Source organism: Leopardus geoffroyi, chromosome D3 (assembly GCF_018350155.1).
Source record: "Leopardus geoffroyi isolate Oge1 chromosome D3, O.geoffroyi_Oge1_pat1.0, whole genome shotgun sequence".
Lineage (NCBI taxonomy): Eukaryota > Metazoa > Chordata > Mammalia > Carnivora > Felidae > Leopardus > Leopardus geoffroyi.
In genome coordinates this window covers 10,146,986-10,174,807 of record NC_059339.1, presented here as the reverse complement: position 1 = coordinate 10,174,807, position 27,822 = coordinate 10,146,986, and the positions used below count along the sequence as shown (strand labels likewise).

General features: G+C 42.2%; 1 protein-coding gene across 5 annotated transcripts in view; it reads left to right on the top strand.

Annotated features, from left to right (window-relative positions):
• The first annotated feature begins 1,346 nt into the window (after positions 1 to 1,346).
• Positions 1,347 to 27,822, top strand: part of HECTD4 (HECT domain E3 ubiquitin protein ligase 4) — a 194,455-nt gene continuing 167,979 nt past the window's right edge. For all 5 annotated transcript variants that reach the window (XM_045457014.1, XM_045457012.1, XM_045457013.1 and 2 more), the window contains exon 1: positions 1,347 to 1,720. In XM_045457014.1, the coding sequence (XP_045312970.1) occupies positions 1,544 to 1,720 (177 nt within the window). In that variant the 5' untranslated portion in view covers positions 1,347 to 1,543. The remainder of the gene's footprint in view (positions 1,721 to 27,822) is intronic.

Here is a 27,822-nt window from a genome sequence, read left to right as displayed (position 1 = left end):
CTATTCATCCACACCCCAAAACCTCGGCAACCACTGATCTTTTTACTGTCTCCACAGTTCTGCCTTTTCCAGAATGTCCTGTGGTTGGAATCACATACTATGTCACCTTTTCGGATTGGCTTCTTTCACTTAGTAATATGCCTTGAAGTCTCCTCCATGTCTTTTCGCGGCTTGATGGTCATTTCTTTTTAGCTCTGAATGATATCCCATTGCCTGGATGCTACTGAAGAGCATCCTGGTTACTTCCAAGTTTGGGAAATTATGAATAAAGCTGCTAGAAACATCTGTGTGCATGTTTTTTTTTTTTTTTTGTGGACATACATTTTCAAGTTCTGTGATACCAATGAGTGCTTTTTTTTTAATTATAAAAAAAATACAAAGATGATATTCACCTCAACCATTACTCTCTGCATGGCAACTCATGTTAACAATTTGGTATGTGTTCTTCCATACATTTTTCTCTACACACATAGTTCTTTCCTAAAATGGGCCTGCGTGCTTATTTTTAAGGTGCATGTCAATCAGTGTTAAATACTGATGGACTATAACAGTAGTTTCAACCAAGCATTGTGACCAGTGCTTTATTTACATTAGTTTTTTTTTTTTTTAATGTTTATTTATTTTGAGAGAGAGAAAGAGAGGGAGAGAGAGAGCGCAGGCCGGGGAGGGGCAGAGAGATAGAAGGAGACACAGAATCTGAAACAGGCTCCAAGCAGTCAGCACAGAGTTCGAGGCTGGGATCGAACCCGCCAACCGGGAGATCATGATCAGAGCCAAAGTTGGCGGCTTAACCGACTGAGCCAGTTAGGCACCTCTATCTTCATCAGGTTTTGAGTGCTTATTGTTTCCTAGACATTTTAGTAACTATGAAGTACCTACTGTGAGGCTCTCCCAAGTGCTTGTGAACAAGCGTGCACCGTGCCGGATTTGTGCACGTATCTCATTGAAATGTGAAAGCAGCAGGGAGTGAACCGCTATGTTCTGCCCAGGCTGGGGGCTCTGGCCACTGCAAGGGGTGCACACCTGAGTAGGGAGAGGAGGGGAGGCGGCGGCTTCTCCCGGTGGACAGCAGACCCAGGGCGCCCCCAAACGGCTAGGGGTAGAGGAGGCGGGGAAGGTCAGTCGGAGGGCAAGACCGAGCCAGAGGCGAAGCACCGGTCCTGCAGACCTGTGAGCCCCCGGCGGCCCGGAGTGGGCGGGGCCAGGCGGGTGGGCGGAGCCTGTATTGTCCGCTCCGCAGGGCATGCCGGGAGCCCCGCCCCCAACATGGCGTCTCACTGACAGTTGGCTGCCGAGCGGCAGAGGCGGGTCCTGCTCCTCAGGGCGGCGGCGGTGGCGGCGGGGCTGGGGTCTCCGGGGCCGGGGGTGGGGGGGGATGGCGGATCGGACCGCCTAGGGCGGAGCTGCACAGGCGAGGCGGCGAGCGGGGCGCTGCAGGCGGGCGCGGCGGCTGCTGCTATGGACTGGTGATCTCGGCGGCTCCTGCTCGCATCTCTCCCGGGCCGGGCGGCTGCTCCTCACCGCCAAGCCCTCACCCGGGGCCATGGGCTCATCGGCGGCCGCGGCGGCTGCGGCGGCGGCGGCCGCGGACTCGGCGCAGTGGCTCTCGGTGAAGGAGGAGACCATCTTCCTGCACGACGGGCTGATCCGGGTCACCGACCTGGCCGAGCTGCCCAGCGAGATCCTCGGGGCCCCGGAGGCCGCCGACACCGACCTGGAGGTGAGCGAGGCTGCTCCCCGGCCTCGGCCAGCAGATTAGCCCACCCGCCCCGCATCCCCGGGATCGGGGCCGTCGTCACACCTCTGCCTCACCCCGACCCCGAGGTCCCCCGAAGGCTGCCCCCGGCAGGTGTGTGGGCGCGGGGCGGACAGGTGGGGGGCCGCGGCCGCAGGTCCGCAGCCCGCCCGCCTCCCTGCCGCCTCGGGGCCTCAAGCCCGCCGGGGACTGCGTTTGTGGTTTCATTCGGAACGTGCCGACACCCGGCATTTTATTAGACTGTCACCCGGCACGGCCTTCACGCTCTGGAGGAGCCACCGGCGCCTCCCCGGCTCGCTCTCTCCCCTCCCCCACGGACCCCCCGGACTCACTTCCAGGGCACACCCAGGTTGCTTAGCTCTGGGGACATTTTAATTTTAACGCTGTACACCTCGCCCTTTTTCATTCCCAGTTCTGTGTGGATTTTTTTTTTCTCCCGGGGGAGGTTGGTGGCAGCTGTCGGTCCGTGATGGGCAATCCAGCAACTTGTCTGTGCCGTGCCTCGGATTGACACGGGGCCTTTGTCAGGGAAGCGGGTGGTGTGGACAGCGAGGGTGATGCTTCAGGGGCCCTACGTTGCGCTCTCCGCAAAGGGTCACGGGCGCTTTAGGCCTCAAGGCCTTTTTTTTTTTTTTTTTTTTTTTTTTGTGAGCTCGAGGGTCGCCGAGAAGCCGAGGCTTACGGGCCGTGGCAGGTGCAAAAGCAAATCTCCGCAATTGTGATGTCGGGTTTGGGGGCAGAAGGAAACCAAATATGCTCGGTTGATGAGAACTTTCCACCGACTTCACTTGGTTTCGTGTTTGCCCAGAGGTGAGAATACTGGCTGTATCGTTTCATCGAGGCCAGCCGATGCTGACGCTGCACCCCCTCCACTTTGTGGGATGATATTTTGATGTGTAGGTAGTACCGGGGGGTTCATGAAATTCTTAGTGTCGCAAGGAGGACTTTCCGGGGTAGGGCGCGTAGGGCGCGGGGAGGATGGCCTTGTCTTCTGGCTAAAAACGGAATGTGAGGAATCTTTTGTGTTTTGCGGTTTTGCATGCACTTTGGCTTGCAGCACAAGGAACGTTTATAGAAATGGATTAAAACCCATTACTGTGTGTTTCTGGAAACGGTAGCGATCAGATCGCGTTGGCCAAGACGCTTGGGCGTGCTTGAGATGCGAGTGCGTTCCCCTGTGTTTTGTGTCTGGATTTGAGCTGGAGCCTGCAGCATTCCCATTGTGAACTCTTAATTGACTTCCTGGCCACCGAAAAGGGAAGATAACAAGTTGGTAGGGAATTCCTAACATGGAATCGTAGTTTTATTATGTCTCATTTGGGCCTATTCTAGAAAAAGGAAGCGTCTGAGTGTCTTGTGGGCTTGAAAACTCAAAGGGCATTATGCTATGATGGTGGAATCTTTTTATTTAATTGACTTTGTTGTATCTGAAATGTGGGAAGTGGATGCTCTTTGTTCCTTAGAGACTAAGTTCACAGATCCCACAATTTTATACGTAATGTAGTTTATTTATTTTCAGTATTAAGAAGGTAGGAGTAGTTAAAAATACCTGAGCTATTAAGTTGGCTTTCCTAAGATGTTTACTGCATAAATGTATTATTTGTCAGCTGTTTCCACAGAAGAATGATCTTCAAGAAAGAACCTCTCTGGCTTGGTGAATTTTAAAACACTCTTAAAGAAAATGTAGGTTCTGACCTCTCAGAAACCAGGATGTGTATGGGTGATAAATATTTATGACTGTCAGTGGTGAAGAACTTTTTTCATTTCTTTCCACGTTATACGGGCTATATAGTATCAGTAGAAATGGATAGCTAAGAATGTTTTTGTGGCTATTAGATTTGTGTTTGTGTGGGCGTATTCGCATTTAGTTATTTAATGACAATCCTAAGTGTATCCTGTGTGTCAAACATCATCTTATTAAGTTCCTCAAAGGATCCTGGTAGTTAAATACTGTTACCCGTTGTAACAACCATAAATGTTACACCCACCGTACAGATGAGGCAAGTAAACGCAGAGTGTGTATGTGACTTGCTCAACATCCCCCACGCAGAGCCAGGACATCAACCCAGGTCTGTTGGTCTCCAACACATCTGCTTCTTATCGTAATCTTCTGCTGTTTATCCATGCAGTAGGATACTCATATTTGTAATTATTTAAAATTTCGTAACTGGCTAAAGATAGAGTAGTAAACGGGTATCTTTATTCCCTTTCTAGTAATGTGTTCTTTTTCATATTTGAGGAAGCTTAGAAGTTCATCACCTTTTTAAAAACTGACTTTTGAAATGCTGCCACCCCTGCGAAGTCTTCCAAGCCTCTCCTTCCAGTGGACACCTGGCTAACCAGTGGCCATATTTCCACAGGGTTTTCTAGTGACATAGAGTCCTTCAGGTGACAGTTTCGGATCATGACAAATTTGGATTAAGCTGACAAATTTATGGGGAGCCCGGGTGGCTCAGTCAGTTGAGCGTCTGACTTTGGATTTTGGTGCAGGTCGTGATCTCACAGTTTGTGAGATCAAGCCCCTTGTTGGGCTCTGTGTGGACATCACTGAGTCTGCTTGGGATTCTCTGGTTCCCCCCACGCCCCACCACCTTTCTTCTCAGAAATAATTAAAAAAACAAACATTTAAGCCAACAAATTTATGATTGGCAAACTTAATGCATACGTGTGCAGTAACTACAGTAGAGTCTCAGAACCTTGCAACAAGAAGGGACCTTGGAGATAAGTGCTTCCTTCATTTTAGAGACAAGTTATCTGAGATCAGGAGAGGCTATGACTTGGTAGTGAAGCTAGTTATGGCAGGGCAGACGTGTAGATCTTGGCTTTCCTGCCTTTGAATTCCACTGTTCTTTTCACTGTGTAAGTGCTGCTCAAAGTTAAATGTCAATTTCAAAAAAGAACCCATGCTACGAAGTAGATCAACATTGACTTAGCATTTTAATTTAAGCAAGAGCACAACATTTGAATTAAAATTTCTTCCTAGTTAATTCTAAACAGAAGTTTAGAATTTTTTTTTTTTAAGTTTATTTATTTATTTATTTTTTGGTAATCTCTACACCCAAGGGCAGGTTTGAACTCATGACCCTGAGATCAATGCTCTTCCAACTGAGCCAGCCAGGCCCCCCAGCATTTATTTTTGAAATCAATAAATAGGGTGTAATCAACAAATTTCTTCTTCAAGTATTTGTAGAATTCAGCAGTGGGTGGGGCCCACTGTCCTGGGTGTTGAGGACACAGCAGAGGATAAAATAAAATCTTTGTCTTTAAAAAACTTTTATTTTAGTGGGAGGATATAGACAATAACCAGTAATCAAACACATATTATGTATATGTAATATGTCAAATGATAAGTGCTGTGGAGACAGGTATAGGTGGGTAGGAGGAATGGGGAGGAATAGGGAGGAATGGGGGGAAGGGCTCCGTTTCATGTAGGATGGGCAGGACAGGAAAGCACAAGATGGCATTTGAGCAGAGACCTGAAGGAGGAGAGAGTGAGTGTACCATATGGCTCCTGGGGAAAGTACATCCTAGACAGAGGACAGCAGGAGCCAAGTCCCTCAGAGGGAAGCATCCTCAGCATCCTTAGTTTGGTGCTCTGAGCCCAGGAAGCCAAGGGGAAGAGGAGAGTGATAGGAGATGGAGAGCTTGGGATGCAGATCGAGTAGGGCTGGTAGATGAGGACTTTGAATCCACTGCCGTGTATTAGAAATGCAGAGGGAGGTTTATTTGGGGTGTTTAAAATAGCTACCTGTGTTTATTTTAATTTTATGTTGTTGGCAGAAAGTGAAAGCATGTAGGAAATAATTTTTTTAAGTGTGAAATAAATATAAATTGAAGAAATTCTTAAGAACTTAAAAATGACAACTCAAATATTGCATTTTGCATTACGTTTCATAGAACGTTAGTCTTTTTGTTTTTTTAAGGGCATTTACAAGAAAAAAAGCAATAGCTTATTTGTGGAAGTTCCAAAAGATTTCCGCTTCCTATCTCATTTTCCTTATAAACTCCAGTGGGGGCAGGCATTGCATATATGGATGTTGACAGGGAAGCTAATTGACTTTCCCAAATTGGCCAAGATATTTTATACTCTACAGTTGAGATTAATTTTGAACTCAGGCATTTTGGTTAGTGTTATGGATTTTTCATTCTGTTTATAAGGACCCACCCCATACCAATTCAGAAGACTTGAACATGAATGTTCATGGCAACTTTATTTGTGCTTGCCCAAAACTGGAAAAAAAACTGGAAAAAACCACAAGGTGAATGGATAAACAAGTGCGATTTATACTGAGTGGAAGAAGCTAGACGAACAGGAATTCATATTGTAAGATTCCGCTTATATGAAATGCTAGAAAATGCAGACTCATTTATAGTGACAGGAAGCAGGTCAGTGGTTGCCTGGGGATGAAGGTGGGCTGGAAGGGATGGGAAAAGGGGTTATAAAAGAGCACGAGGAAACTTTTGGGTGATGGATATGCTCCCTGTTTTGATTATGGTGATGGATTTATGGTTGTATATATACATATGTCAAAACTCATCAAAGTGTACATTTTAATTGTATGCAGTTTACTGTATGCCTGTTTGATCTCACTAAAACAAACAAACAAACAAACAAACAAACTCCACACAAGCCCAGTATGCTTTACTGATACTATCTAGGAAATGAACCAAGGCTCAGGAGGATTTTTTTTTGTTGTTGTTGTTTTACTAAGGAAGGGAGGAGTTGATCATCTGGAATAAGTTAAGGCTTTTTTTTTTTTTTTTTTTTTTTAATGTTTGTTTATTTTTGAGAGAGAGAGAGAGTGAGCAGGGGAGGAGCAGAGAGAGAGGGAGACACAGAATCAGAAGCAGGTTCTAGTCTCAGCTGTCAGCACTGATCCTGACATGGGGCTCGAACCCACAAACCATGAGATCATGACCTGAGCCAAAGTCAAGACACTCAACTGACTGAGCCACCCAGATGCCCTGGAATAAGTTAAGGCTCTGAATACTTAGGATACACTCACATGAAACCTTTGAGATGATAATTTAGATTTATAAATGTTGATGTCTTCTCCTAGGAAGATACCACCAGCCTTTTTATCTTTTGGTCAGAATGCTTTGGAAGGGGCTTATGTACTTTTATAGAATTCCAAATTCTCAATTGGGAAGAGTTAATGAATAAGTGAATAAAACTGCCTTTGCTCACCAGTAGAATTAATTACCATGTAATTAATGAGCACTGAAAGAAGAGGGGCGCCCAGTCGGTTAAGTGTCCGACTTCAGCTCAGGTCATGATCTCACGGCTTGTGAGTTGAAGCCCTGCACAGAGCCTGCTTCAGATCCTCTGTCTGCTTCTCTCTATGCCCCTCCCTGCCCCCAAATAAATAAACTTAAAAAAAGAAAGAAAGAAAGAAAGAAAGAAAGAAAGAAAGAAAGAAAGAAAGAAAGAAAGAAAGAAAGAAGCACCGGAAGAAGAGCTGGTGAGCTTGGACAAATGGCTCAAGCAGCTCTCAGGTTTGGCTGGTTAGCTATAAAGTTAGAATGAGGTACCTGAGGACTGTGGGAGGCAGAATTACCTAGAGGTCAAAGTCAGGTTTGAAGAGTCAGACTGGGACTGAAGTTCCAGCTCTGCCCCTTACCGGCTGTGTGACTTTGGGCAAATGCCACGCCTTTAGTAATCCCTGGTTTCTTCTTCCACTGCAACTTCTCTGTCATCATTGTCCCCACCTCTACTTACCACCCTGACCACAGTGTCAGCATGTTGTGTGCCAGGCTCTGTGCCAAGCACTTGACACCCATGATCTCATTCAGCACTCACAAAAACCTTATAAGGTTGTTACTATTGTTACCCTTACTTTACAAATGAGGAGACAGTGGCACAGAAATGAAGTAGCTTGACAAAGGTCATACAGTGAGTAGCAAAGCTGGTCTGACTCTAGCCCAGCGTCCAGGCTTTAAAATCATGTTTAACTGTCTCATCATCTGTAAGAGGAGAGCAATAACAGGGTTAACGTAAGGACCAGATAAGGAGGGATGTGCTTATTTATATACTTACAGGGTATGAACTGCCTTTATAAGGTGCTACATTGTTGGGAAGTTATTGCATATTCAGTCAGCTGAGCATTGTATGTGAAAGCAGAACTGTGCCTTCAACAGGATTTTATTTTCTTGTAGTGGATAGTGGAGATGGTAGGGTTTTTGTGTGTGTATGATCCCTCTGGAATTTTCTTCCTTCCCAATTGTTTGCAGTATGGCTAGACAGATGAGATAACATTTCAGTTTTCCTCCAATTGTATGTCTAAGCTCTTGCTAAATAAATCAGTTTTGATTATTATCTGTCTTCTTGGCTTCCATATTGACTGTCACAAAATGCCACCTGTTGGCCAGGGCTACTGGGTGGATTGTCAAGCACCTGTTCTTTCCCAAGTAATGCGTTACCTGTGGTGATAATTATGAAAGGCATGTCAAGTCCTGAAAGGGCCCTGTTTTTCCATCTCCTTTTTCCATCTTGTTTTACAGCGGTACTTGTGGGATGAACACAAGGAGTGAGGTCTGCTTCCTAAGATGTTTAGTCAATAGTTCTAGACAAATGTAAATAACAGCAGGTGATCAACTATGGGACAAATGCATAGTTACTTCAAAAGGAGAGAAGACTGCAGATATTATATAACTACTACTTTGATCTTGAATTTTTTAACACAATTTATGTATCCATCAAACAATCTTTTTAATTTAAATTTAAATTAAGAATTTTTTTCAATTAAAAAAATTTAAAACGGAGGTGCCTGGGTGGCTCAGTCAGTTAAGCATCTGACTCTTTTTTTGTTTTTTTAAAAAAAAAATTTTTTTTTTCTCAGAAAGTGGTAGTTTCTTTTTTTTTTTTTTTTTTTGTTTTTTAATGTTTATTTATTTTGGGGACAGAGAGAGACAGAGTGCAAGTGGGGGAGGGGCAGAGAGAGAGGGAGACACAGAATCTGAAACAGGCTCCAGGCTCTGAGCTGTCAGCACAGAGCCCGACGCGGGGCTCGAACCCACGGACCGCGAGATCATGACCTGAGCCGAAGTCGGACGCTTAACCGACTGAGCCACCCAGGTGCCCCCCCCCCAAAAAAAATTTTTTTTTTTACATTTTATTTATTTTGGAGAAAGAGAGAGAGACAGAGCACAAGTGGGGCAGGGGCAGAGAGAGCGAGAGGGAGACACAGAGTCTGAAGCAGGCTCCAGGCTCCGAGTTGTCAGCACAGAGCCCCACCCGGGGCTCAAACTCACAAACCATGAGATCATGACCTTAGCCGAAGTCAGATGCTTAACAGACTGAGGTGCCCAGGTGCCTTATCTTTTTTTTTTCTTTTTTAATGTTTATTTATTTTTGAGAGAGAGAGACAGAGCATCAGTGGGGTAGGGGTAGAGAGAGATGGAGACACAGAATCTGAAGCAGTCTCCAGGCTCTGAGCTGTCAGCACAGAGCCCGATGCGGGGCTCAAACCCATGAACTGCAAGATCATGACCTGAGCTGAAGTCAGAAGCTTAACCGACTGAACCACCCAGGCACTCCAAGCATCTGACTCTTGATTTCAGCTCAGGTCATGATCTCATGGTCGTGAGATTGAGCCCTGAGTTGGGCTCTGCACTGAGTGTGGATCTTGCTTGGGATTCTCTCTCTCCTGTCTCTCTCTGCCCTCTCTCAAAATAAATAAACATTAAAAATTTATTATTATTATTTGTTTATTAAAAAAATTTTTAATGTTTATTTATTTATTTTGAGAGACAGAGACAGAGCATGAGCAGGGGAGGAGCAGAGAAGAGAGGGAGACACAGAATCTGAAGCAGGCTCCAGGCTCCGAGCTGTCAGCACAGAGCCCGATGTGGGGCTCGAACTCACAAACGGTGAGATCATGACCTGAGCCGAAGTCGGGTGCTTAACCGACTGAGCCACCCAGGCGCCCCTTTTTTAAGTTTTAATAGATATTGCCAAATTGCTTTCCAAAGTGACTGTTTGAGTTTATACTCCTGAGTAACAGTGTTTGTTAGGACCCCTTTTCCTTACACCCTCATAGAGATTATTTTAGAACTCATGGATTTGCTTGATTTTATTATTTGCTTAAGCCAATGGCTTTTGCTCTGTAAGAGGAAGCCGGTAGATGTAATTGGGTACCTGGGAATGCATGCTGAACCATGGTCAGCTGAAAGAAGCCAGAGTATTCTGTTAGTGCTGCCTCGCTGTTAATCCCTTCGCTTCAGAGGACCTCTCTTGTGGCTTGATCTTCCTTGTCTTCTGACATCCACTCATTTTGGTCAGTAATCCAGTTAATCAGACCATGTGCATATTTAGGCAGGACAGAGCAACTTCTTATTTTGATGATCTGGGGATGCTGCCAGAGGCCAGCATTGCCAGGGAGCTGCCCGCTCTGGGAAGAGACACCCTGGCCCCTGAAGTGTGTTGTTAGTGCATGGTAGTTGTTAGATAGACTGTTTCGACTCAGATTGTCTTAAAATTTTCTTTTATGTGCAGCTACTTCTCTCTCCTTTTCTTTTTTTTAAACTGTATGAAAAGGGGCTCCTGGGTGGCTCAGTCGGTTGTGTCCGACTTCGGCTCAGGTCATGATCTCATGGCTCATGGGTTCGAGCCCCATATCGGGCTCTGTGCTGACAGCTCAGAGCCTGGAGCCTGCTTTGGATTCTGTGTCTCCCTCTCTCTCTGCCCTTCCCCTGCTTGGATTGTCTGTCTCTCTCTCTCTCTCTCTCAAAAATAAATAAACGTTAAAAATTTTAAAAACAAATAAACTATGAAAAATACTTGATATTAACTTTTAATTTAATTTCATTAATTGATTGTATTTTTATGTTATGCAAAACTTTTTTGCTTGTAAAGAAGTAAAAAATGAGTGTTGTAAACAGAGAAAGACCCATATGTGTAAAAGAGAAAAGAAGTATCCTTTGATTGTACCATCCAGAAATAGTCATATTAATTAATTTTTTACTATTTCCTTCAGTTCACATTTTTATATATAAACAAAATTGAGATTATATACTATACACAGTTTTGTATCCTTTAATCACTTATTGGGAGCAATTTTGTCAAATTAGACTTAAAAACATACATTTTTTCTGTGTATTTACTTTTTACCGAATTTGTTAATGTTACAGAGTTCTTGCACTCCCAAACTGTGGCTGAGAATTTAGAGAAAGAAATGATACATGGACAGCCTCACCCACCCATCATATAGTATATTAAAACTTGATTCATGTACATTTTTATAATTTCAAAATAAAAACATAATTTTTGGGGGGCGCCTGTGTGGCTCAGTTGGTTGAGCATCCGACTTCGGCTCAGGTCATGATCTCACAGTTCGTGGGTTCGAGCCCCGCGTCGGGCTCTGTGCTGACAGCTCAGAGCCTGGAGCCTGCTTTGGATTCTGTGTCTCCCTCTCTCTGTGCCCCGTCCCCGCTCATACTCTGTCTCTCTCTCCCTCAAGAATAAATAAAACATTAAAAAAAAAAATTTAAAAACGTAATTTTTTTTTAGGGGCACCTGGGTGGCTCAGTTGGTTAAGTGTCCAACTTCAGCTCAGGTCATGATCTCATGGTTTATGAGTTCAAGCCTTGCATCGCAAAACCTGACTGGGACTCTCATTCTCTCCCTCTCTCTCTCAAAATAAATAAATAAACTTAAAAATAAAAACTTTATTTATTTATTATTGTTATTTTTTAAAGTAATCTCTACACCCAACATGGGGCTTGAACACATGATCCTGAGATCAAGAGTTGAATGTACTACCAACTGAGCTAGCCAGGTGCTGCCTAAAGACATAATTTTTAATGGCTACATAGTAATTTATAAACATAATTTTTAGTGGCTACATAGTAATTTATTGATGTACTATAGTTGTCTTGTACCTTACTGCTTTCTCCTCACATCTATTTTTTTTTAAGTTTATTTATTTATTTATATATTTAATCTCTACACTTATTGTGGGGCTTGAACTCACGACCCTGATCGAGAGTGATCAAGAGTCACATGTTCTTCCAGCTGAGCCAGCCAGGCTCCCCACATCTGTTATTAAAAAAAATTTTTTTTAATGTTTATTTTTATTTTATTTATTTTTAAATTTTTAAAATGTTTTATTTATTTCTGAGAGACAGAGAGAGAGAGAGAGAGAGACAGAATATGAGCGGGGGAGAGGCAGAGAGAAAGGGAGACATCCCATGAAGCAGGCTCCAGGTTCTGAACTGTTACCACAGAGCCCAACGTGGGGCTTGAACCTGTGAACCACGAGATCGTGACCTGAGCCAAAGTCGGACGCTTAACCGACTGGGCCACCCAGTTGCCCCTAATGTTTATTTATTTATTTATTTTTTTTTTTTTTTTTTTTTTTCAACGTTTATTTATTTTTGGGACAGAGAGAGACAGAGCATGAACGGGGGAGGGGCAGAGAGAGAGGGAGACACAGAATCGGAAACAGGCTCCAGGCTCTGAGCCATCAGCCCAGAGCCTGACGCGGGGCTCGAACTCACGGACCGTGAGATCGTGACCTGGCTGAAGTCGGACGCTTAACCGACTGCGCCACCCAGGCGCCCCAATGTTTATTTATTTTTAAGAGAGAGAGAGAGACAGACAGACAGACAGAGCACGAGTGGGGAAGGGACAGAGAGAGGGAGACACAGAATTGGAAGTAGGCCCTAGGCTCTAAGCTGTCAGCACAGAGCCCAGTGTGGGACTTGCACCCACGAACTGCGAGATCATGACCAGAGCCGAAGTCGGAGGCTTAATCAACTGAGCCACCCAGGAGCCCCAGCCACATCTGTTATTTTAAAGATAATTCCAGGGGCACTAGACTGGCTCAGTTGGCTAAGTGTCTGACTCTTCATTTCAGCTAAGTTCATGGTTTCATGGTTTGTGACATGGAGCCTCACCTTGGATAATTCCAGCTTATAGGAGGCCAAAAATGTTTTAGTGTTTATTGTTATTTGTTTGGTAAAGTTTGGTAAATTATACATTTGTAGTAATTATTAGTGTGTTTCTGCGATCCATGACTACAGGCAGTTTATAATTTAAGGGGATTTTTATAGTGCTGTATGACTCCTCTCCCGATAATGTTGAACGTTTCTGTGGAGCTTTGAGTTTATAAAGTGCTATTAAGAATAATTGTAGAATAATTAATGTTCCATGATGGGACACTTGGGGTGGACACGCTTGAATCCCTCGTGTTTGTACTGAAACCTGCGGTTGGCTGAATTACTAGGTCATAGCACAGTTTGTAGCAATTTTAGATTAACAACAAGGAGATGCGTAATTTGCAAACCATTTTATGCAAATTGTAGGTTTAGTAATGCTGATAACTACAGATGCATCATTCAAGTAGTGGTTTTACACCAACAAAATATTAACGTTTAGCGTGTATTTGTAATGGATCTTTCCTGTGTTTACTATGTTGGCTTTGTGCTTTGTAGTTTGCATTACTGATTTCAAAAGAGCAAAGACTAATATAATAGATGTAACCATTTACAGGACAGAATAGAAAATCTGGACCTCCTATCTCTGACATGGTTGCTTTTCTTACTGTGGAAATAAAATAATTAAGAATGTTAAAGGAAAAGCTGTGTCAACATATTTTCATCGAAACAGTGGTAGATAATAGAAGAAATGAAGTATTCTTGACTCCGATTCCTTTGTGATTATCTAGTTGCGGTGTAGCTCAACAACAACCACTGGTTTATTTAACGGAGAAAGGAGCAAATGATGAAAAGTAAAAATACGTATGGGGGACTTTGGAGGAAGCATTTTTGGATGAGCTTATAATAAAAAAAAAAAAAAAAGTTTTCCTTTCCCTCAGGGGTTCTGAACCTGAAAATAGAGTCCGGGCACCATCTATAAGAGTGCAGGGGGTCTGTTAAGTAGGATGGGGAAAACTGTATCTTTATTTACTCATACCTAAGGTGAAATTCAGCATTCTCTTCAAATATGAATGTAGTCAACGAACCCCAGTGGTACTGATAGAACCTGTAACTTTGTACAACTAACACAAATCATAGCTATTTTCATATCATATTATAGATGTTGAACATATCTTGAAATATTGTTTATGCTCACCATCACTTAGAAATTATGGTAAACTGGGGCGCCTGGGTGGCTCATTCGGTTAAACATCGGACTGTTGATTTCAGCTCAGGTCAGGATCTCACGGTTCATGAGTTTGAGCCCCACGTCGGGCTCTGCGCTGGGCCTGGAGTCTGCTTAAAATTCTCTCTCTCTCTCTTTCTCTCTCTCTCTCTCTCTCTCTCTCTCCCCCTCCCTTCTTCCCTCCCTCTGCCTCTCTCCTGCTCACCTGTGCATGCTCTCTCTCTCTCTCTCTCAGAATAAATAAATAAATAAAAATTAAAAAAAATATGGTCATATTAGATTTTGGTATTCAGTGTACTAAGAATGAAGTTCCTGTATTGATAGCACAAATAAAGCATTTTGGTAACTGTATTTCAGTATGCTGTAACTGGCACTTCTAACACCATGTATTTTATTTTACATATTTGCAAATGTTATCTGAGAGGGGTCCACAGGCTTCACTGAAAGCAAGTGGTGAAGGGCCCTGAGATAGCCTCTCTTGCTCCCAGCATCTCTCCTGTTGTAGTTCAAGTTTGCTGAAGACGAGCATAGTTTTGCAATTTTCTGAAATAAAAGTGACCACATTTTTGACACTCTTTAGTATTTTTTTGGTAGAAAATGTTATCCTACAAATTTTTCTATTACTTACTGTCTGCAAGCTATTAACTAGTAGTAGTTCTCTTGGATAATCTGATTTTTGTCCATTTGCCCAACACGTGTCATTAAGGAAGCTGTTTTTTAAGAAAGTAACATATCTGCTAAAAAAATGACAAGAAATTCTTTTGAAATAGAACAGGTTTTTTTTCCCACCAGATATTTTGGGTTTTCTCCCCTCGTCTGGGGAGAACGTTTGTCGGCTGAAGTTATGTGAATAAAAATTCATTAAATAAAACTCATTAATATGCTTTATATCAGGATTTTACACTGCTAGTAAAGAACTATTTTTTGAAAAGTGTATTTATCTATTTGGGGTGCGGAGGGGTAGGGAGAGGGAGGGGGCAGAGAGAGAGAGAGAGAGAGAGAGAGAATCCCAAGCAGACTCTGCGCTCCCACTCACAAATTGGATCCTGAGATTGTGACCTGAGCTGAGATCAAGAGTTGGATGCTTAACTGACTGAGCCACCCAGGTGCCCCTCTTTTTATGTTTTTAAATATAGCTACTGGAAAATATTAAATTCCACTTATGTCTAACCTATTTCTATCAGACAGTACTTCTTTATACAGAGGTCAGCAAACTATGGCCATACCTTAGGGTCACATCCAGCAGTCTCTTTTTTTGTTTCATTTTTTAAAAATATTTATTTATTTTGAGAGAGAGCGTGAGCAGGGGAGGGGCAGAGAGAGAAGGAGAGAGAGAATTCTAAGCAGGCTCTTCACTGTCAGTGCAGAGCCCAATGCAGGGCTCAGTCCTACCAATCGTGAGATGGTGACCTGAGCCAAAATCAAGAGTCAGACACTCAACCGACGGAACCACCCAGGCACTCCAGTAGTCTGTTTTTATAAATAAAGTTTTATTGAGACAAAACCAGTTCATTAGTTTACATATGGTCTGTCTTCATGCCACCGTGCAGAGTTGAATGGTTGTGACAGAGACCTTATGACCAGCAAGCCTTCTGGGGATTTTCATTTACACGCTTTCCATTTCATCCTTTCAGTGGTTCTGTGAAGCAGTAGAGGAGATATTATTTTAGGAAAAAAAGGCTTTGAGAAGCCGAGTCATTTGTCCAAGGTTATGCAATTAGGTAGTGCTAGGGTTAGGAATCTAGTTCTGAGTGATTTTCTACTATACCTCTGCTATTTAGGTAGCACTTGAGTTTGATAACGTGTTATCTCTGAGACAGTAGTTAATGGCTATTATTTTAAATAAGAGCTACACAGCCAGGTCTACAGGCTGCCAGAGTAATCTTCCTAAAGCACAGTTACATTGACTTTTTGCCCAGACCGTCTATGGCTTCCAATTTCCTGCAACTAAAGTAATAATTCAAGGTAGCTATGATTTGGTTCCATTCTACCTTTCCAACCTTTTATCTCATTACTCTCTATCTCCCCAGGAACCATATATTTCACAAGCTCACTTTCTATATTCTCTCCTACACAGTCTTGGCTTATGAGGTCCCGTCGCTCTAGGAAACCCCAACTCCAACTTTTAGAACCCTACTCTATTCTTCAAGATGCAGATCAAATGCCACTCCTCCACGAAACTTTCATGGTGCCTACAGTTAGAAGCTGTCACCCTCTCTCTGTATTTCTGTAGCACTGCCTTATAAAGTCATGCATTTGTTTGCTTGATCTCCCTTACTACATTATAATCTCTTGGAGGGCAGCTACTTCATAGTATACATCATTGTGTACCTACTAATATAGTTCAAACATTAGATGTGGATTGAACTGAATGCTAGAAAGGGTATTTAGAACAAATTTGAAAGGGTGAGATTTAGTAATACCATGTGTTGAGGATACAGGTTAATGGAGAATAAGAATAGGTAATTGTTTTTGATGAACTAAAATAGTGTAGGTAAGACTTTAGGAATTTTAATTGCAGTTATACTTTGCAATGTATTTTTTGTTTATTTGTTTTTTATGCTTTGCACTTGAGATACGAAGAATGTTGTTAATGCTGGAATATGGATAAGCAACATGGAGTTAAAACCTTTGAATTTGTATACAGCCTAACAAATTTTGCATACAGAATAATGAATTCCTGAGGGATTTTTGAAAACAGCTACATTAGATGGAGTTAATTGAAAATACCTTGTTTTGATCATCATTCTAAAAATCTAATGAATTTGAATGAATATTTGTTTAACTTAGTTGTTTTATGGTTAGGTAGTGAACTTGAGCACTTTTTTTTTTTTAGGATTTTATTTTTAAGTAACCTCTACAACCCAACATGGGGCTTGAACTCACAACCCCGAGATCAAGAGTTGCATACTCTACCCACCAAGCCAGCCGGGCGCCCTGAACTTGAGCATTATTATATTTATTTTGAACATTTCCATGTAGAGATTTTTTCTCCAGGGATTCCAGTGAACTATTACCAGCTTTTATTGAATGACAGTGCTTGAAGACTGGAACGGTTACAAAGTTATTTTATGTAATTTAGTAAAATCTAGTTACTGATTAGCATAATAAGGCTGTTAGGCATAATTTATTTAAAACATTATAAAGCAATCTATAGGGGTGCCTGGATGGTCAGTCGGTTGAGCGTTGACTTTGACGCAGGTCATGATCTCACAGTTCTTGAGTTCGAGCCCTGCATCAGGCTCTACCCTAGCAGCACAGAGCCCATTCAGATCCTCTGTCCCCCTTTCTCTCTGCCCCTTCCCTGCTGGTTCTCTCTCTCTTTCTCTCAGAATAAATAAATAAACTTTAAAAAAATTATAAAGTACTTTAAAAATTTTTAATTAAAACGTTAGAATTTTAGAAAATTTCAGGACATCTGCCTGACTCATTTGGTAGAGCCTGCCACTTGATCTCAGGGTTGTGAGTTCGAGCCCCACATTGGATGTAGAGATTACTTAAAAATGAAATCTTTTAACAAAACAAAGAATTTTAGAAAATTTGCGAGACATAAGAACACAAAGAAGAAAATAAAATCACTTGTATTACTACCACCTACAGATAAGTATAGTTCATATTTTCCTCCAGACATTTTTGTATGCATGTACCCTTACAGACATCTTCTAGGCATTTAGGTTCATTGTGTATACATTTCGTGCCTTGTCCTTTTTACTTAACCTTGATGTTATTGGGGGGACATTTCTCCGTTCTCAGTATGGTTGAGAATATAGTTTTTAATACCTGCATAGAATTAAAGTCTGCATGGCATTTCATTATATGAATGTGCCACAATTTATTTGTCCAATCCTCTCTTTGGGTAGTTAGTCAATTCTGTTGAAAAGTTTTAAAAGTTAGAGAAATAGCCTTTGTAAATAGTGAGACTCTTCTCTTTCAAGTAGGCCACATATATATAACCATCTAGGGTTATTTGCCATAAGTCAGAATGTGAGCCTTCAGAACTGTGCTCTAACTGTATACAATGATAGCAGTGTTTGTTCATTTTTATATGCATAAAGTTCATATTTCCTGTCATGTAATAGAATGCATAAATTATATGTGTGGCCTGTGGTTTCAAGGGGTGCTTTATTTAATTAAAACTTTTAGGAGAGCAACACATGGTTCAAGATTTCAAAGGTTGAAAAGGAGATTCAGGGAGTGCCTGGGTGGCTCAGTCAGCTAAGTGCTGGGTAAGGGACCAACTCTTGATTTTGGCTCAGGTCATGATCTCATGGTTTATGGGATTAAGCCCTGTGTCAGGTGTGCTGAGCACAGAGCCTACTTAGCATGTGTGTTCTCTCTCTCTCTCTCTCTCTCTCTCTCTCTCTGTCTCTCTCACATACACACACACTTAAATTTTTAAAAATTAAGAAAAAAAAAAGAAAGAAAATAAATTCAGGGAAAGGTCTTCCTAGCTTTGTCTCCTCAGTAGCAGCCAGGGTAGTGAGCTGGTCTGTGTCCCTCAGAGGTGTCCAAGCAGATGCCCAGCAGATCCGCCTCTGACCTAGACTTCTGCTGTGTCCCCTTCTTCCCTTCATTCCGCTGCAGCCACCTTGGCCTTCTGGTGTTTGTCATGAATCAGGCTGGCAGGGCCCAAAGGTTCCCTGCCTCAGGGCCTTTGTTTGTCTCCCTGGACAGAATAAGCCTCCATAAGGCAACAGTCCACACAGGGGATGGTATTTTTGAAACTTTTAAAGTATGAAATAATCGGAAACTTGACGTATTAGAAAACAAAAACAGCCATATTGCCAATGGCAGCTTTAGTTCTATTAGCAGACCAGTGGGAAAGCTTTGAAATGACTCAAATAATGAATCCTTTTAGATGCATAGTTATATGCTTAGCACAGTTCTACAGAGTACAGATCGATACTTCGAGTACCATGTTTAAGGAAACAGAGGACTTTTAGTCCAAAGGTTCTCTGGTTGCAAGACTGTGTGGTAATTCTACATAATTGGGTGGGTGGGGGCATCCAGTGATAACTAGAACAGTTCTCCCAAATTCCGATCCTACAGATTTAGCTTCCTCTAAGTAGTTCCATTTGGTGCTGAAATGTCACCCTTCCTGCTTCTGGAGTTCAACAGATACTTACATGATAAACAAATACATGTTTTGCACAGGACTGGTTTTTATTATTATTTTTTTAGGTTTATTTATTTTGAGAGAGAGAGTGAGCGCGTGCACGCACACACACACACACACACACACACACACACACACACAGAGCAGAGCGGGGGAGGGGCAGAGAGAGGGAGAGAGAGAATCAATCCCAAGCACTGTCACCTGGGAGACTGGTGTGGGGCTTGATCCTTGAACGGTGAGTTCATGACCTGAGCTGAAACCAAGAGTTGGATGCTTAACCAACTGAGCCACCCAGGTGCCTGGCACAGGACTGTTTTTGTTTTGTTTTGTTTTTGAATGTTTATTTATCTTGAGAGAGAGAGAGAGAGGGCAGAAGCAGGGGAGGGTCAGAGAGAGAGGAGCAAGAGAATCCCAAGCAGGCTTTGTGCTGTTAGCACGGAGCCCGATGTGGAGCTCCATGTCCTGAACCATGAGATTGTGACCTGAGCCGAAACCGAGTAGGATGCTTAACCGACTGAACCACCCAGGTGCCCCAGGACTGGTTTTTAAATGCGTATAAAATGCTGTAATTATATGGCACTTTCTTTGCCTGTTGTTTTTAGAATATCTGCATGCTAACCTGTGGGGCCATACAGAATATGGTACCCTTTGGGATTTAAAGAAGGAAAGTATACTGAGTGCGGTGTTAGATAAATAAACTGGGACCTCAAAATGCAGGAGCCTTCAGGGGATGTGTGGACACAGAGCGAGCCTACTGGTTAATCTTTCTGGCTTTGGCATTGACACATCGAGCCAACTTTTAGCCCAGCTCTGCCACCTGTCAGAACTTCCACTTCTTGGTTATAAGATATTTTAAGCTCTTTTTCATGACTTAGACTTAATTATCACTATGTGTGATTTTCAGAAACTGATTGCTAAGACAACTGCACCTCCACCCTGAATGCTCCCAAGTGAATGATCTTGCAGTTGGCATTTTCTCCCTCCTGCTCGCCCACAACTCCTCACCCTTGGGGTCCGCCTCCCGGTTAAATTCTCATTCCTTTCCTCTGAGCTTACTCTCCTGTCTTTTTCGTCGCCTTTCGTCTTTCAGTCACTCCATGGGTGTGACAAAAATGGCTGTCCTTAGGCAACCAGTCACGTCACATCTTCAGCATTCAGAACCTTACAGTTTGTGGGGCTGAAAGGATCTTAGTATCATTTAATCCAGCTTTTTTTCAGAGGTCCTTTAACCTATTGTGGTCAGTACTAAACGATGGAGGCTTTAAAAGTACTTTGGAAAATAAATAGGTTGCATATAGAGCAGTGCTACTCACAGTTTGGTCTGCATACCATGAGCCCTTAATGACAAGAGAAGTACAGAAATTGAGAGCGAAGCATTTAGAAACATAACAGTTTGGCGGGCTGATTTTGTATCTGTTGAACACAGTAAACTTGGGATTTGTAGTTTGTGTCTTTTTTTTTTTTTCACATTATTTTTGTAGTAACTTTTTAATTGTATTTTACAAAAGATTTGTTCTGCAGTGGATTAGAAAATAACAACAACAACAACCTGGTTCCTTACCTCAGACAGTTTGAGAAGCACTGATATAGGATATTTAAGACAGTGTTGGGCACATAGTAGGCTCTCAAAAACCAATAGCTTGCTCATGTCTTCAAAGTGTGCGTTTACTTTGGGTAAGGATGCTAGAAATCTGAGTAGCAGGTAAAGGAAATATTATTTTATAGAAATGAGGTGATTAAAATTGGTAATGCTGTTTTTCTTTTTCTTTAATTTTTTTTTTTTAACGTTTATTTGTTTTTGACACAGAGAGAGACAGAGCATGAACGGGGGAGGGGCAGAGAGAGAGGGAGACACAGAATCTGAAGCAGGCTCCAGGCTCTGAGCTGTCAGCACAGAGCCCGACGCGGGGCTCGAACTCACGGACCGTGAGATCAGGACCTGAGCCGAAGTCGGATGCTTAACCGACCAAGCCACCCAGGCGCCCCAGTAATGCTGTTTTTCAAATACAAGTAATGCAGTTTTTTCCTTTTTAAACGTAGCCTGTACATTGAAGAGCGATTTATACATAGTAGAAAGCTAATTTATATTTTCACTGATTCTTGGAGATACTTTATAACATTTAACGTGCTACCCATACCCTCAGCTCTGCAAGGTTGGGGGAACTTAAACTCTGGTAGCTAGCCATATCCATAAATATTTGACTATATTATAGCAGTGCTTATATATTATCTTCTTGGATAAGAAGAGGGAAAGATCTATTGAAAAGCACTCACGTTTTGTCAGCTTCCTCATGTCACTCAGCATCTGGAAAGTACATGGTTGTAATATTACTTGGCATTCCCATTTTAACGCAGTTTAGTGCCACATGCAGCGGCCCTTCATTTTCAAGAATCCGTGGCTATTCTTTGGAACTAGATTAGCATGTCCTGTTTTTTTAACTGAATCCAATGTAGTTGAGCTTATATGTGACACAATAAATACAGACTGTCAGAAGCAGTTAGCTTACCGTGGTGTTTACAGGTTTAAGGGACATGTTTTTCATACTACTCAAGATCATGAAATTGCCACTCCTTGTTTAAGGATAAAGGTCATTAACTGGGGTGCCTGGGTGGCTCAGTTCATTAAGTGTCCGAGTCTTGGTTTTGGCTCAGGTTGTGATCTTCAGGTTCATGAAATTGAGCCCCATGTCCTGCTCTGCACTGACAGTGTGGAACCTTCTTGGGATTCTCTATCTCTCTCTGCTCCTCCCCCACTAGTGAGCACGCTTTCTCTCTCTCTTAAAAGAAATAAATGAACATTAAAAAAAAAAAAAAAAAAAAAAAGAAAGGTAATTGACTGAGCCAGGTGACTTTCCTGAAATGCCACCCCTTTGAAAATTCTGTCTATAAAGTTTACTTATTTATTTATTTTGAGAATCAGTGTAGAGCCCAACTCAGGGCTTGATCCCATGAACTGTGAGATCATGACCTGAGCCAAAATCGAGTCGGGTGCTTAACCGATCGAACCACCCAGGTGTCCCTAAAACTTCCGTTTATCATCAAAGAATCCTTGGAAACAAGGTCCTTTTGAGTTAGTAGATTTCATTTTGGCAGGTTTAAAACATTATTTGAATGTTAAGGAACCTGAATGAATTGCTTTTTGCTTGGGGATATCGTCTACCTTTTTGTGATACCATTACACATAATGTAATGGGATAAATCTTTGTCCTTATAATTAGAAGAAACGACACATTTTATTTTTTAAAAATCCACGTGGAGCATCCCTAATCTGCTTATTTAGATATAGGATAAATATTTTCTCTGTAGGGCAGGATTCCTTTGTTTTGAGCTTCATTTTTATTTGTACAGGGCTCAAATTCTTTATAATTTTTTTTTCTTTAATTTTTTTTAATGTTTATTTACTTTTGAGACAGAGAGAGACAGAGCATGAACGGGGGAGGGTCAGAGAGAGAGGGAGACACAGAATCTGAAACAGGCCCCAGGCTCTGAGCTGTCAGCACAGAGACCGGCGTGGGGCTTGAACCCACAGACTGTGAGATCATGACCCGAGCTGAAGTCGGACGCTCAACCGACTGAGCCACCCAGGCACCCCTCTTTATAATTTTTTAAAGTAAGCTCTCTGCTCATCATGGGGCTGGAGCTCACGACCTGGGTTGCACGCTCTAGCAACTGAGTCAGCCAGGCGCCCCAAGGCTTAAATTCTTAACATCTGAGAAGTTTGAAACTGAACCAAGATTTGACATAACCAGCATATATCATGGTTGAAGAGTAAGGAGCTTTGCAGTGATGACTGAGAATAATAAGCTATTCAAAGTGTTGCTCCTTGGTTTTAATAGGACCACTTAATTTATACAGTCAGGTTTCCCCCTCTTTCTGTCTCCTTTAGGAGCCAGGCTGAAGAACTTCAGAAAAAAGAACCGCTATTATTAATCCTTTCGAGTGCATATTACATTTTGGCAAATGCTGGCTGATGAGATTAAAATTACCCTTTTGCACTTTAAAAGTTATATTTCTGTAATCATGTTAGCAAGCAGGTGGGTCCTAGGGGGACAGGAAATGAAGATTCTTTTAGCCAACTTTTCAAAGTTTAGAATTTATTTCGGGATTTTGCTTTGACGCATGAAAGGATCTAGTCGTAGTTTCTTAAAATAACTCAGTTTATCTATGTTCGGCAGTCACTGTTGAAACCCAAGGAAGAGCCACATTTTGGAAAATAAGAAAGACAAGTAAGAAACTGGCACTCTTTTGATGTTTTTTGTTTTTTGTTTTTTTTTCTGAGAGAGATGATAAAAACTAAGTAGTATGTAGGTGGGTTAATAATCTCAGAGCCTCTTCTCTCAGGTAGCATGTTTAGAATTTGGGGAAACAGTACAGGTTTGATGAAATATCCATTAACTTAGGTACCTAGTAAGAATCCCTCACTTGTTCTTAAATTGCCCCTTGACTGTAAGGAAGCCATGTGTGCCTCCTTGGAACTGTAGAACCGTCAAGATAGCATTCCTAGAGAGGTCAGCAGAGTTTTAACCTGATAATCGTGGCTGCTGGTCAGGGAGCTCTCCAGTTGGGTTCTTAGTTCTTAGGGAATCCTTCTGCTTATTTCCATAGGGTTGTCCTGGGCTAAGGACAGACTTAGTCTGGTCTGGGCTAAGGCAAGGACTTTGTCCTTGTTTTGGATGTTTGTTAAGATGAAAACAGTGATGCTTCCAGCCTTTGGGCGACTTGAGTTCCGGTAGGATTTCTGAAGTTTTCTTCCTTGCACATAAGGTCTTAATCATGACCCTTGCATGTTTCTGCTGTTGAGTTTTTGAGGATCAATTAGAATTATGCTCTGTGTGTTTAAAACTCAGATTGAGAGTTGAAACAGAAAGGTTCTCCTCTGCTTCCCGTATTTTCAAGTGCCTGAATAGAGCAGAGAAAATTTTTGTTACATGGCTGTGTTATGGCCAAATCCCTGGGGGGCTCTGTGTATTTTAGTAGAGATGACCTGTATGAAGTTCAGCTCTGTCCTGGGTTGGGTCATACCCGCCCCCACTGCCTGTTTTCCCTCTGCATCCCTACTTGTTTCTTTATAGCTTAGAAATGTGTTTCTTTTTTTGTTTGTTTTGTTTAATTACAAAAATTTTTTATTTTGTTTTATTTTATATTTGAGAGAGAGAGACAGAGTGTAAGAGGGGGAGGGGCAGAGAGAGAGGGAGACACAGAATCCGAAGCAGGCTTCAGGCTCCCAGCTGTCAGCACAGAGCCGGACGAGAGGCTCGGACTCTGAACTGTGAGATCATGACCTGAGCCGAAGTCAGATGCTCTGCCGACTGAGCCACCCAGGCGCCCCTTAATTAAAAAAAAAAAAAATGTTTATTTATTTTTGAGAGAGAGAGAGAGAGACATAACATGAGCAGAGGAGGGGTAGAAAGAGAGGGAGACAGAATCTGAAGCAGGCTGCAGGCTCCGAGCTGTCAGCACAGAGCCTGATGTGGGGCTCCAACTCACAAACCACGAGATCATGACCTGAGCCAAAGTCGGACACTTAACCAACTGAGCCACCCAGGCACCCCCCCCTTAATTTTTTTTTAATGTTTATCCACTTTCTGAGAGAGAGACAGAGTGCAAGTGGGTAAGGGGCATAGAGAGAGGGAGACACAGAATCCGAAGCAGGCTCCAGGCTCTGAGCTGTCAGTACAGAGTCCAATGCGGGGCTCAAGATCCTGAGCCTCAAGATCATGACCTGAGCCGAAGTCGGTCTCTTAACCAGCGGAGTCACCCAGGTGCCCCCTTAGAAATGTTTTTAATAGCCATGAGGGAGGCTAGGTGATGCTAACGTTTTAGTGACTTTTAAAGCCAGCTTGTCCAACCTGCCTTTGTATCTGAGTGATTATAGCTAGTTTTTTTGCCTGTCTAGGATTTGAAATGTTAGTAAAATAGACATGAAACCTTTTCTGAGAAATCTCGAGCTTCCCGGTCCTTATAGGATTATAATGATAGTCACTTCCTTCTTAGTTTCTAAAATAAATTCACACACAATCCAGTTTATCTAAAAATATACCTTCAAGCTAACATTAATATTAGATGTGTTTTTAGATCTATAAAAGATGTGGTTCTAGCCAGAAAATGTTTCATGTGCTTTTTCATAGTATAGCCCAGTTTCTTTAGTCTGAAAGGGAAATGAAGTTTCAGTCTTCTGAGAAGGTGAAGAAAAATCCAGTTTTATGGTAGAAGCAATTTGGTGTTGTAAACTAGACAAATAGAGCTTTCTTCCTTCAAAAACCCTCTGCTTATAAAGGGTTTGCTATAAAAATTGAGCAAAGCTTTTGGGATGCCTGGCTGGTTCAGTTGGTAGAGGCTGTGACTCTTGATCTTCAGGTTGTGAGTTCAACCCCATGTTAGACATAGAATTTACTTAAAAAAATAAATTGAGGGGTGCCTGGGTGGCGCAGTCGGTTAAGCGTCCGACTTCAGCCAGGTCACGATCTTGCGGTCCGTGAGTTCGAGCCCCGTGTCAGGCTCTGGGCTGATGGCTCAGAGCCTGGAGCCTGTTTCCGATTCTGTGTCTCCCTCTCTCTCTGCCCCTCCCCCGTCCATGCTCTGTCTCTCTCTGTCCCAAAAATAAATAAACGTTGAAAAAAAAAAAATAAATTGAGCAAAGCTTTTATTTTTTAAAAATTTTTATTTATTTTTAAAATTTATTTATTTATTTTTTAAATTTTTGAGCAAGAGAGAGAAAGCACTTGTGCATGTGTGCAGGAGGGGAGGGGCAGAGAGAGAGAGAGAGGGGGACAGAGGATCCAAAGCATGCTCTGTACTGACAGCACAGAGCCCGATGTAGGGCTCAAACTCATCAACTGTGAGATCATGACCTGAAGTAGGACGCTAACCGACTGAGCCACCCAGGCACTCTGAGCAAAGCTTTTAGACCACAGTAAGGAAAAGCAGAGCTCTTATGTAAAGATGCCTCATTTCATGAAGAAAAAAAAGCATAGAAAAAGACTGTCTAGATTAAAGAAAAGACAGGAGGCCTCAAAGCATGGTGGAAGGGACATCACAGCTACCTAGCTTCTCATACTATTGATTAGATTTTTATTTATCAAATTGTGTACTTGGATATTTATGAGAGACTTTTGCAGGTAGGTTAAGTTTCTGCAGCAAGGAACCATCAAAGATTTTTGGTTCTTAGTATTTGATTACAAAATGTTAAATGTTCCCAAAGAGTGTGTTTTTCTCCCGTTCTTTTTTTTTTAAATGTTTGTTTATTTATTTATTTATTTTTTTATAATTTTTTTTTTCAACGTTTATTTATTTTTGGGACAGAGAGAGACAGAGCATGAACGGGGGAGGGGCAGAGAGAGAGGGAGACACAGAATCGGAAACAGGCTCCAGGCTCTGAGCCATCAGCCCAGAGCCCGACGCGGGGCTCGAACTCACGGACCGCGAGATCGTGACCTGGCTGAAGTCGGACGCTTAACCGACTGCGCCACCCAGGCGCCCCTGTTTATTTTTGAGAGACAGATAGAAAGAGTTGAGCAGGGGAGGGGCAGAGAGGGAAACACAGAATCCGAAGCGGGCTCCAGGCTCTGAGCCATCAGCACAGAGCCTGGTGTGGGGTCTGAACCCATGAACCATGAGCTCATGCATGACCTTAGCCCAACTTGGACACTTATCTGACTGAGCCACCCAGGTGCCCCATTTTCTACCCTATCTTTGCTCATTACCCATCCTATTTGAATCTCACAACATAGTCCAAAAAGTGGAACTTTGAATATATTTTTATGTTTTCATTTTTTTCAAGATTTTGTTTTAAGTAATCTCTACACCCAACTTGGGGCTCAAACTTGCAACCCCGAGGTCAAGAGTCCTACACTCCACTGACTGAGACAGCCAGGTGCCCCTGAATGTATTTTTTATAATTAAAGTGCATCTAAACGAATTTTGTTTTGGTGAATTTTATAAAACCTACCTCAAAGTAATGGGGAAGAGATAGATATTCTTGCCCTGAATCATAGCTGGGCAGCTCAGAGATTTCTGATGGCCATTTACTCTCGTCCTTCCCTCAGAGTCTCTTGCTCTGTCTTACACATTTGCATGGATGCAGAAAGAAATGGAGAAGTAAAAGAGCAGCTTTGAATATAGCCTTACCATAAGATGTAGTTTCTGTGCAGACAGAAACTGTATCTCTGTATCTCTATATCATGTACAAACAAAAATAACACCGCCAGCAGCTTCACAATAAAGTCTACCCAAAAAGCACATTTTTGTGTGTCATCTAATATTTAGTAATTCACTTGTCGGACATCTTTTTTTTCTTTGATGTTTCTGTTCTGAGCCTCCTGTTCTCAGCTTTTCCATTACTTAGGAGGGCTATGAAGAAGAATATGTTTAAATGGTTGATTTCAACTCCTAGGTTTGCAAGGGTTGTACATACCTAGTGATCTTATTTTGCATTATTCTTTTTACTTTTTTCCGTGTTTTTACTTTCAAGGGGCGTAATGGGACACAAACTAAACCGATGTCTTATGTTTACTGATGTTATGTCTTATGTTATTTCCCGTCTCCAAGTCATATTGAAACTATGACATAGACCCCGACATATTTTAAGTGAGGCATTCTGTAAAATCAAAACCAAAAAGCTTCTTAATGGGGAAAGTTCTCAATTTCTTCATAATTGCACGCACATTTGTGAATGAGGGCTCCTTGGTCTTCTTACTACCTACAGTGTGGTACATGTGCTGAATATTTGTCAAGTTGAACTAAAGCAATAATGTATGAGAGAATGGGCATGCGGGGCATGTACCTTATTCGTTCACATTTCTGCGAGGTAACTAGGTATGGGTCATTCTGTGTTTTTAAGACTCGGAA